The sequence below is a fragment of the Lepisosteus platostomus genome, chromosome 15 (assembly GCF_059453375.1).
Source record: "Lepisosteus platostomus isolate fLepPlt1 chromosome 15, fLepPlt1.hap1, whole genome shotgun sequence".
In the NCBI taxonomy this organism is placed as follows: domain Eukaryota; kingdom Metazoa; phylum Chordata; class Actinopteri; order Semionotiformes; family Lepisosteidae; genus Lepisosteus; species Lepisosteus platostomus.
In genome coordinates, this window is record NC_142625.1 from 13,976,221 (window position 1) to 13,987,019 (window position 10,799).

The 10,799-nt window shown below is 48.4% G+C and overlaps 1 protein-coding gene across 2 annotated transcripts; it reads right to left on the reverse strand.

The window, feature by feature from the left end:
- Positions 1-135: 135 nt before the first annotated feature.
- On the reverse strand, positions 136-5,452 carry LOC148648027 (serine/arginine-rich splicing factor 6-like). Of its 2 annotated transcripts, none has more exons than XM_088608136.1 (6): positions 5,233-5,452; positions 4,343-4,476; positions 2,371-2,489; positions 1,852-2,054; positions 1,426-1,503; positions 136-1,322 (listed from the first exon to the last, which is right to left on the reverse strand). In XM_088608136.1, exons 1-6 carry the CDS (start codon positions 5,337-5,339, stop codon positions 875-877), a joined length of 1,089 nt encoding a protein of 362 aa, XP_088464262.1. In that variant the 5' UTR covers positions 5,340-5,452; the 3' UTR covers positions 136-874. The 2 variants fall into 2 exon arrangements, with proteins under 2 accessions (XP_088464262.1, XP_088464261.1); XM_088608135.1 differs by having other exon boundaries at positions 4,322-4,476.
- Between the last annotated feature and the right edge of the window lie 5,347 nt (positions 5,453-10,799).

Sequence of the window (10,799 nt, forward strand, 5' to 3'; positions counted from 1 at the left end):
GGCTCAGGGGTGTTGCAGGCACTATTATCATGAAGCAATTTCACAGCACCCAGTTCCCTTACACAAAACGAGCCACAGTCATAAACTACCCTGTTTCTCAGCAGTTGAACACCTAAAAAGAAAACAAACTTCACATTTTTCCATAAGAACCTTTAATAACTGTACAGTAAAAAGTTCACATGCTTATTTATGGATTACACTTTAGCAATAAAAAGTGCAACTCATCATGAAATACACATCCAGGTAAAGTCCTTACCACTGGCCAATTTTCCAAAGCTGGTCTCAAAAGATCCAAATGTTTGAACATGTCAATTTGACTGCTGTGGCAACAAAGGTGGAGCCAAATTGTCAACATTATACCAAGGCAAGGGACTCAAAAGAAATCAAAATCACTGCGGTAAAACAAGCCACAGGATATTCTGAACTTTTGGGGGGGAAGCAAAAATTGCCTTTTAAAATGCAGATACAACCTAGGTGTTGTGGATGCACAGGGACACCCAATACTGACTCAAACCAGGACTGCAGGGGCGATCAAAAAGTGAAATAAAAAAAGGTCAAGCAAGCCAGGCATACACAAAACTATGACTGTGACACCGATGTCTCCTAGAAAAATATTAAACAAATCAAAGAGTTCATCAGGTATTCAACTCTTGGCACCCCATATCCTGGCTCACATATGGTCTCAGGCCAAACGTACAAAAATCTGAGTTATCATTAGAAACTGCAGCTATTATCTCAAGCACATGAAGGAGAAAAAAAAAATTAAGACCACCGACCAAATCTTCAGCGCTCAGAGCTGCGTTTGATCAGCTTAAACCAATTACAAAATCACCCCCTCCTCCGAAATGGGGCGGCCGCCCCCGCGACCGGGCCGCTAGTCCCGCGAGCCGGACCGGGACCGGGAGCGGGACTTGGAGCGCGACGGGGACCGGGAGGGGGAGCGCTTGGACGGAGACTTGGAGCGGCGGCTGTCTGCTTGGGGGGAGGGGGAGGGGGAGGCCGACTTGGCCCGCTCCCCCTTGCCGTTCTCCACGGGGGAGGGGGAGCGGCTGCGCGACTTCTTGCCCACGGACTTCTCCTTGGAGCGGCTGCGGGAGTCGCGGTCGGACTTGGCCTTGGAGCGGCTCTTGGAGCGCGACTTGCGGGTGGCGGACCGGGAGCGCGACTTCCTGCTGGCCGAGCGGCTGCGGGACTTCCTCGTGCGGGACCGGGACCGGGACTTCCTGGTGCGGGAGCGGGAGCGGGACTTGTGCGCCGGGGACTTGGAGCGGGACTTGCGCGCCGACCTGGAGCGGGACCGCCGCTTGCTCCTGGAGCGGGACCTACAAGGGAGACGAGCTCGGCGTGAGAGGGGTGCGGCGTGTCGAGTGCTCGGAGGAGCCATGCTCTGAAGGGTACGCGAATCTAGAAGGGAGGCTACTTTACCGGGAGCGGGACCTGGAGTTGCTGCGCGAGCGGCTGCTCCTGCGGCTCCTGCTGCGGGACCGGCGCCGACTGCGGGACCTGCCCGGACAGAAGGGTGTGGCGGTCAACAACCATGAGAACAGCATTCATCAACTGCAGCCGCGAGAGGACACCGACAGGAGAGGCACCATCACAACACACGGACACAGCAGGTGAATGGGCACAAAGCAGGCCTTTCCAGTCAAAAAGTATGGTTAACTACTGCATGTCTGAGCAACTTAATGCTCAACGCCTGATAACCGGGTAGGAACTCTGGGTAAGAAACAAGGGGCACCCAAGACAAGACATCTAAAATGGATCATGTTGCACATTAACTGGACCACCACCGACTGCACACCGCGGCCATCGGAGGAACCGTCCAGAACCACCGCAATGAATATACCGCACCTGGACCGGCTGCCAGAATAGGAACGCCGGCGCCTCGGCCTGTCCTCCACCAGGCGGATCTTCCTGCCGTTGATGTCCGTGCCGTCCAGCTTCTCCAGAGCCCTTCTCATATCGGAGTAGGAGCGGAACTCGATCACGCCCTCGTTGGTGCGCTCCTTATGGGCGTCTGCATACGTCACCTCTCCAGCCTGCCGCATGAAATCCTGCGAAGAGCATGAGGGACAAGCGTCTTGGTGATCTGAAAACACAGCTACACAGAACTATCAAATAATGAAGGCATGTTTCAATGGCCTCTTTCTATCAAACCAGACTAAACTAGGAAATCCAACAAAAGCTCCACCACCACAGTAGCAAAATTACCTTTATTTAAATGGGGGTATGTTTATTCTATTACTGTTAGTAAAATGTAAAACCACAACATTAACCTGTCAAGATTGTGAGCAAGCCACTGCAAGGGGAGCTACAACGAACACTATGGCTTCTACCCCCTAACCAGCCGGTAAAAGACCCTGAACTCACCTTAAGGTCTTGCCAGCTGCAGCGACTGGAAAGGTTCTCCACAATCAAGCGGTACTCAGTGCGGACAGGAGGCCCATACTTGTCTCTGCCGGAGCGGCTTCTGCTGTAACCACTACTACCTTCAAACAACAGGGGAATACAAAGTCAGCAGTGCATCATGGAGAGCTGGCAACTTCTCCATAGGGAGTTAAAGGGGAAAAAACAGCCACTAGCGGGATATCAACTACGCATGATAAAGATTTGTGGCTCTAGTCCACCAAAATAGTTCCTGTGGACTCCGCTTTCTCATGCACAGATAATACCCACAGAAACAACCTGTTCCATCTTAACTCTGGGACAAGAAAATGGTGTTCAGGCAGCCTTGGCAGGTGTGGCTTTCTATATCTTCAGTCAAATGCCAACCTGTGTACTGTACAAATGTTACTGTACAAATACTAGGAAGTGTTTACATTGCTGTTCTCTGCGCACCGGCCAAAGAACAGTAATGCACTTAAAACGGTGCCAAAAGCTTAAAGGACTTATGCAACCAGTTCATTGCCATTCACTGGGTAATGAACCCACAAAAAGATAATATCACAGGATTTAAGTCACTTACTCAGGTTACTCGGCTCTCCAAACCACGAATGCATTTTACAGGTAGGCATTAACCCACTCGCTTGCTGTCAGGATGTCTTAACAACAAGGTGAGACTACTGGCAATGATTATAAAGCTTAACCACTGCCATACTAAGGTTGAGCCAATCAGACTCACAGCAACTGAAGCCAACTGCTCTTTTACAAAGCAGGATAACAGATGGCGGTAACATCTTGCGTTGGCTTTAACCGCTCCACTATTTGTTTGAACATAAAAACCAATGGGATTCCTCACCATCACCCTGGTCTATTGGCAAAAGGCTGCTGTCATCATGGCTTCCGGTTAGGTCAGCCAAAGGGTCAAAGGGCAAAGGTCACACACACATTGTAAGGTGAAAGCCAAGGCCAAACGGGACAGGCAGTCATCTTAGCCTCAATGGACTCGGACTCAGCCTCAGCCCGCACTGGACTCTTTCAAATTGAAACATCAAGGACTTTGTTAATGTTGAATTCAATAGTAAACAATGCAACACATTTTTAGGTTATTTACATGGCAGCTGGGCTTTGCACTCCTTCACACTTTGCTACGAAAAATTAGGAATTCTGGGTTAAGCTTCACTTTGCTACCTAGCCCAATCCCCACTGAGCTGCATATACAAATGCCCTGAAACAATAAGTCCACAACACACAAAGGCAGCTATCCTCCACTACTCTAAACCACCTAAATAAGGCCAAATTAACACACAGCTGCCATATAAATAGACCTATCCTAACATACTTCTCCCCCCACTATTTAAACAATCTGAGCTTTAGCTTGAGGGGCCCTCCACTGCAGGACTGCAAACCCTTCCATGGCTTCTGACATCCTGGAAAGAGAGGTCCCTACACAGGACCTATGCCACTTGACCAACGCATGCCTATCCAGCTGAAGTGAACTTCAGACGGCAGTGCAGCAACATGTTCAAGTCCTCCCTCACAACGCAGGTACCCCTTCTTGAGCCTGTAACCCCTCCAGTATTACCCTAGAATGGGATTAAAACTTGTTGGTTTGAATAATGCAAACGTCATTTAAGAAGTCACCCTCTTCAACACACGAAATCCACAAAACTACACAGGAATTTGCAGTTAAACTCATTTGGTGTATTGCAATCTGAAAAGCTTGGCAAAAGTCAGAGGATACTTTTAGCTTCCCAAAACAAATCTAGCATTCAGATGTTACAAAGCAATACACGGTCAAAGCATGAAATTCAGTTTCCCTAGCCCACTGCCCAAGCAACGTGTGTAAGATAGCTTAATGTAAACTGGCAGCACATATCCAGGAATCTGCAAAAAGTCAAAGATGCTCAGATTATTTGATTTGGCAGTAGACGGCACTTACTGCGTCCGCCATAACCCCCACCGTATCCATCTCTGTCCCTTCGTGGTCCTCGGGCGTGCTCCACGATCACCCGCTCCCCGCACAGCTCCTTCCCGTTCAGCTCGTACACGGCGTCGTCCGCGTCGCGGGTGTCCTCGAACTCCACGAAGCCGTATCTGCAGGGGGTGGAAACGCGTCACGTTTGTCGGATCAATGCACGGCGCGGAGGAGAACACGAAATCAACATGACCTCCCTCCACATCGTGATGCGCGTTAACATGAGCAGAATCTCACACCCCCCCCCCCCACCAGACCACAACCACCCCTAAACTTAACCAAAACACGATTCGCGTTAGAGCAAACGTGCCCTGGCCCAAACCTGTGCTCCTCTTCACGTTTAAACAAAGGACTTGCGCCCGCAGCGATGCAACTTCCATTTGAACGCATCGATCCTCCGCCGTATTACCAGTCAGGACGGGCCTGCCGCGGGCTGCCCGCGCCCCCTCCGCGGCCTACATCCTCCCTTGCCCGCTCTTTGTCCGCACTCTCCGAAAACGCCGGGCCTGCGGACCAGCAGCGCGTCACGCGTGGCCGGGTCGCCTCCTCCCGGCGCGGCGTGTCCAGGCTCGGGGAAGGCGCGGGCCTGCGAGCACTCGCGCTTGGCTCCCGCCGAGAGCCGCGTCCCTCCAGCCCCTCACGGTCCTTGTCTCCAGCGCGGCCGCCATTTTGTCCACGCGGCAATCTCTCACCGGGCGGCTGTTTTTTTCCTCTTACGGTAGCTAAGCAACGAATTCGCAGTACGGGATTCCCACACTGCGAAGCCTCATAATCCGGTCCAGCCGTGAAACGGCGCTCGTTTTTCCCACAGCGCAGTAAACACAAACTACGCATCAACAGTCGGCGCACGCACCCTACCCCCACCTCTCCCTTACCCGTTCTTCAGGTCGATCTCCAACAGCTTCCCGTAGCCGCTAAAGAACCTCTGGATGTCCTTCTCACGGACATGGTAGCTCAGCCGGCCAATATACACACGGGGCATGTCTTCGAAATGCTTCGTCTTCCTCTTCTGACGAAAGAAAGCGCCCTTCTCTAACCTTTACACAACAACAGCCACCGTCCAACCTCCCTGCTGGCGCATGAAGGAACCTCGCAGCGCTCACGCTCGGTACTTATACTGGCGTCTACGTCACCCTACGCGCTACGCTACACGCCACGAGGACACGGGAGAGCGCATGCGCCCCCGGCTGGCTGTGAAGTTAGGTTGCAGACACAGTTGTTTTTAGCGCATAGGTTTTGACAGGTTGCGTGCAGAAATCAATCAGGGAAAATACAAGTTTAATTCTATATGCTGTGCATACTGCTCCATCATTATGGTAGACCGTGTGTATTTCTCAAGTTACTCGTAGCAGCAGGCCTGCGTCCGTAGGTTTAATTGTTCTTTCGAAACCAAAGTTTTATGAACTCTAAAGTAATTGAAAAGAAGAGAGAACTGGAGTTGTGTTGCACCTAATAATCGTGCAGTTGGAACAGTTCATGAGATGAAGTTTTCTTATTGATAAGATAGTAATATGCTTCTTTCGACTTTAGTAAGCATGGAAAACTGGCAGCACAGTAAACGTTATATCATTTAATTAATTGAAGATCTCCGATAGTCATTTTTCACTTTTGTTCGAAAAGTGAAATTAAGTTTCTAACCTGTCCGTGCCGTGATACATATGTGGCGACTGGCAAATAATGAAATAGTACGATATTTCAAATTCAAAGTTTGAGTTGTTTTTCCACATAAATATAAACAGCAAAAAAATATTTATACCTTGGGACTAAATATACAACAGATATTAACAACAACAACAATAATAATGGGCTGTAACATTTAACACGAATACATTACAGGGCAACAGGAAACTGAATCGGATTTCAGTCTGAGAAAGGTCGATTCTTTCACCTCGAGTTATCGAGCGTTATCGACCGTTTTGGTGCACTTTCAACAGCGACTTAAAAACCACTAGGTGGCAGTGGGGGAACAACACATTTACTATTTTAGAGCAGGTTTTCAAAACGTTCTGACTGGCCGGTGACTCCCTTTTAAGAAATGCTGAGGAACAGTTAAGAGGTTTATTCCGTGCTGAGAAGAAACGGCCCACTCGTGGAAAAAGCTCCGTAGCCGAAACAGTGTGTCTCTTTCGTTTTCCTTTCAGCATGGAATAAACCTTTACCTGTTTCTTTGCATCGGTTTCTTGCACGGTTTCATGTCGAATGAAACACTGTGCAATACAACAGTGAGAGCTCATTTAGAATATTGTACGCATTTGGTCACCGTCTTTCACGAAAGGTATTGCTTCTTGGAACGAGTCTAGGGAAGAGTCCTGTGTTTAGGGGAATGGTCCACACTCACAGGCTAAAGGAACTGGATTTTTTTTTTAGTTTTGAACAGAGAAGACTTTAACTTCAGTTCAGAATCATCCAGGGAAAAAAGCAACCCCAGTGGACATCTTTGGAACCATTAATGTGACATGAACCAGGGCCCAAAGAGGGGACATACTGGTTTATGTCTCATTGGGGGACAGTGCATATAGAACTAATATTTTGAGATTTTTACACAAAGGGTGGTGGGAGTGTGGAACAAGCTGCCCAGCCATGTTATTACAGCTGATATCCTGTGTTCCTTCACAAAACAGCTGGATGAGACTCCCAGATCAGTCAGTTGCTATCTACATAACAGGCTAGGAGCACTGAAAAGGCGCCTCTCTCATGTGTTTTCTTGTGTGTTTTAATTCAAACAGATAATGAAATTAAAGTCTGCAGTGATAGTGATTACAACATTACTAAGGTTTCATCACAGTCTTTAAGAGCCCTGGCAGATCCCAGGTTTCAAGGTTAATAGCTGCTTGCTGGCTTAGAGCCCAGTGTCACTGGGGATCGAGAGCAGTCCTGTTACTAGCCCTGTACAAGAGCTGTGATAGCTGAAAGGTTCAAGATTAAAGAAGACTGGGTTTCCTTTACGAAATCAGTAACTCAGTAAAATATAATCAAAATGCTTTTTCTGAACTGTTTTTGAAGGTTGTGGAGGAAATGCAATATCACAGACAATATTTTTGTGAAATGTTGTGTTTCTTTTCTTCTCTTTCCAGCATGGAATAAACCAGTACTTGCTCCTTTGTAGCCCAGCTACCTGCTTGAACTAGTGTGAATATATGTGTTGGAATCTCTGTGGTCTGTTTTTTTCAATTCAACTTTATGTGTCATTATACTTACACAGGTGCATAGTATAGTGAAAAGTGTTTGTCCTTAGTCACTCAGGTGCAGTATATAAATAGAACAGAAGATAAGATAATAGACAGTCACACAATAACAGTGTAATAACATAACAGTGTAATCAAAACTGTGCAAATACGCAAACAGAGAAAGAATACAACAGGACAAAGACAGTGCAAAAGTAATTTGGGGAACAGTGCAAAAATTGTACGGTGATTAATAAATATTACAACTAATACAGTTTTAAGTACAATTTCGGCTTACATTCAGTTGTCGTGTACGTAGTGGTGTTGGAGTACAGTCATTTTTCAGTGTTCATTCCCTGAGAGATGACTTGTGTCACGCCCAGTACACCTAGAGAGCGCTCTACATCTCTCCTGTTCCTAGTTCCCTGTGATTATTCATGTCTTTCTGGTGTGTCTTATTGTATGGCCCATTTACTTCCTGCTTCGGATCTGCTCCTCGCTTAGCAGTGAAGTTCGGATGTCCTGAGACCTGCCTAGCTCTAGGTCGCTCTTGTCTGTGGCCTGAGGGCATAGGTTTCTATATGGCATTTCCTGAACAGCTGAGCCTGGGCTAACCCCTGTCTCGCCACTACATATAGGGTCTATTTTCGCTCTCTTGCCATTCCACGGTTCGTCCTTTCCAACATCTGTAACACCTGTGTGTCAACTTCAGGAGAGATTTCTTGTGCTCAGAGTGGCTGCCCTCGGGATCAGGCAGGATCACACGAGGAAGCCCCAGAAAAACACAGCCCAAGATCGGGAAGCAGCAGGCCTGCAATTGCTTCAAGGTCTTCTTGTAACTTGCTGGGCTTCTGATTAACCATGCTGTTGAGTAACAATGCCGGTGATCATTAACATAAGCAGTTCCAGTGTTGGGCAATACAACACACACCTCCCCCACTTGCCTCAGTCATGTTCATTATGCATGGCTCGGCATGCTGGTTATCATTCATGATGAGAAATTATGCATGGCTGGGAAATGTTTTATTAAACATGGGAGGATGCATAGAAAGTGATGTGTGGGCACACAATCCAGTACTGTGTTACAGTCATGTTATCATGTTATAATAATAAGGCAGAGAACCGATGCACAGCTTTGACAATATCCATGGCATGCTGACTGTGTTCAGGATACGAGTCGATAGATGAACTACTATTGTTGATTCACTGTATATTACGTTGCACACAATGAATCCATATATCACAATTGAAAAATATCTTGCATGGGAAAAATTCCTAAAGGATATGGTCCATTTAAAAACATGCAAATGTGTAAATGATAATCCATCCATTCTCTAACTGCTTCGTCTAATTCAGGGGTGCAGGGGAGCCAGAGCCTATCTTGACAAGCCACAGACACAAGCATCCACCCTGGATGGGACACCAGCCCATTTCACAGCAGAAACACGGACACACACACACAGCCATTCACAGCAGGGCCAATTCTCCCAGAATTCAATTAGCCTCATAGTGCGTCTTTGGACTGTGTGAGAGCGTACAATAGCACCCCAGAGCTGGAGTTGAACTCAGGGCCCCAGCACTGGGAAGCATCACTGCTAACAACTGTGCCACTGTGCACAGAAGAGCAAGAAGAGCTGACCACCATTTCTTTCTCAGCCATCAGACAACCACAGGTACAGGAGCTGCTGCCCTGATTGACTTAAAACATGGCAGGTGCCGTGACGCCCAGGCCTGCTTCGGTCTCGCACCACGCATTCTGTAGTTATTAACTGAGCAAATGCAAAGTCCTTGAGCCAAGCGATAGTTTCTAAACGGGCTGTGTTGGGGGTGTGTAGTCCTTCACTGAGACTGTGACGTGGGGAGGACCCTAGGATGGGCTGGGTAGTTTGCTCTGTCCCTTTAGGAGCAAAGAGGGCTGCACTGATACCCAATCTGTTGAGGCTGGCAGGACATGGACCAGTCCTAAAGCAGTCTAGAGAGGACCACTCTTTCTTGGAAGGTGCAAGCTGGGAGGTTGTTGTGTGGGGCATGTGAAGAGGTGCTTGTTTGTTACAACCAGCGATGCCTATTCTTGAGCCCAGGTGGAGTCTGCGTTGAAGTCTTGTAGCGGAGGGTTGTTCCAGGTTGGCTTTCTTGAAGGCAGATGTATGTTTGGTGGATTAAATATATCCTTGTGAGGTGGCAGGTGAGGAGTGTCTTGGACCATTTTGAGCATTTCTGGGGGCTATTGCGAGTTGTTGGGTGTGTGGAGGAGTGATATCTGCTACTGGTGGCTATCTTACGGGCGGAGCAGTGGCTCTGTGGCTAAGGATCTGCGCCTGTGGCTGGAAGGTTGCCGGTTCAAATCCTGCAGCTGGCAGAGGAATCCTACTGCGTTGGGCCCCGGAGCAAGGCCCTTAACCCCAACTGCTCCAGGGGTGCTGTATAATGGCTTCTCTCCCTTTCCGTATCTTATGGAGAGCAAGCTGGGGTCTGTGAAAAGATGAATTCCTAATGCAAGAAATTGTATAGGGCTAATAAAGTTATGTTATGTTATGTTACTGTAGGACAGGGAGCCAGGGGATCGGGGTGGAGCTTAGGGTTCCAGTGATGTTGCTCATGGTGACGTTCGGCGGGGTGTCTGCTCTGTGAGTATGTGATGATCTTGACCAGACACAGTATTCTGGTGCTGAGAAAGACAGTGCAGGGGCTGAGGTCCAGAGGGTGGTAGTGGCAGAGCTCATTGTACCAGCAAGATTGGAGATCAGAGTGTTCAGTGTTTTGGTCTTGGCTGCTGCTGTCTTTAAGGGCCCCTGGCAGGTAACCGTCTTGTCTGGGTCACTCCAGGGCATGCTGGTGTTCACACTGCTCCCCCGTCAGTACCCAGGCATGTCTGGGGAGGCTGTCGATTTGACCAGCAGACTGAACTCTGAGAGAAGCTTCAGGAGTCTCTAAGAATCCTAGTCCAGGTTCCAAGGCCAAGACAATAAACATGCTGAGGTGGCACATGTTTATACATGTTTATACATGGGGCGGTGCAGTGGCTCTGTAGCTAAGGATCTACACATGTGCCTGGAAGATTGCTGGTTCAAATCCTGCAGCCAGCAGAGAAATCCTACTCTGTTGGGCCCTTGAGTAAGGGCCTTAACCCCGACTGCTCCAGGGGCACAGTATAAATGGCTGACCCAGCGCTCTGACCCCAAGCTTCTCTCCCTGTCTGTGTGTCTCATGGAGAGCAAGCTGGGGTATGTGAAAAGTCAAATTAGTTCTTATTGCAAGAAATTGTACAGGGCTAATAA

Coding starts and splice junctions, on each gene's coding strand:
- LOC148648027 (XM_088608135.1), bottom strand. CDS start 5,339: ATGCCCCGTGTGTATATTGGCCGGCTGAGCTACCATGTCCGTGAGAAG. Junction 4,477..5,232: donor GAGATCGACCTGAAGAACGG/GTAAGGGAGAGG, acceptor CACCCCCTGCAG/ATACGGCTTCGTGGAGTTCG. Junction 2,055..2,370: donor GCAGCTGGCAAGACCTTAAG/GTGAGTTCAGGG, acceptor TGCTCTTCGCAG/GATTTCATGCGGCAGGCTGG.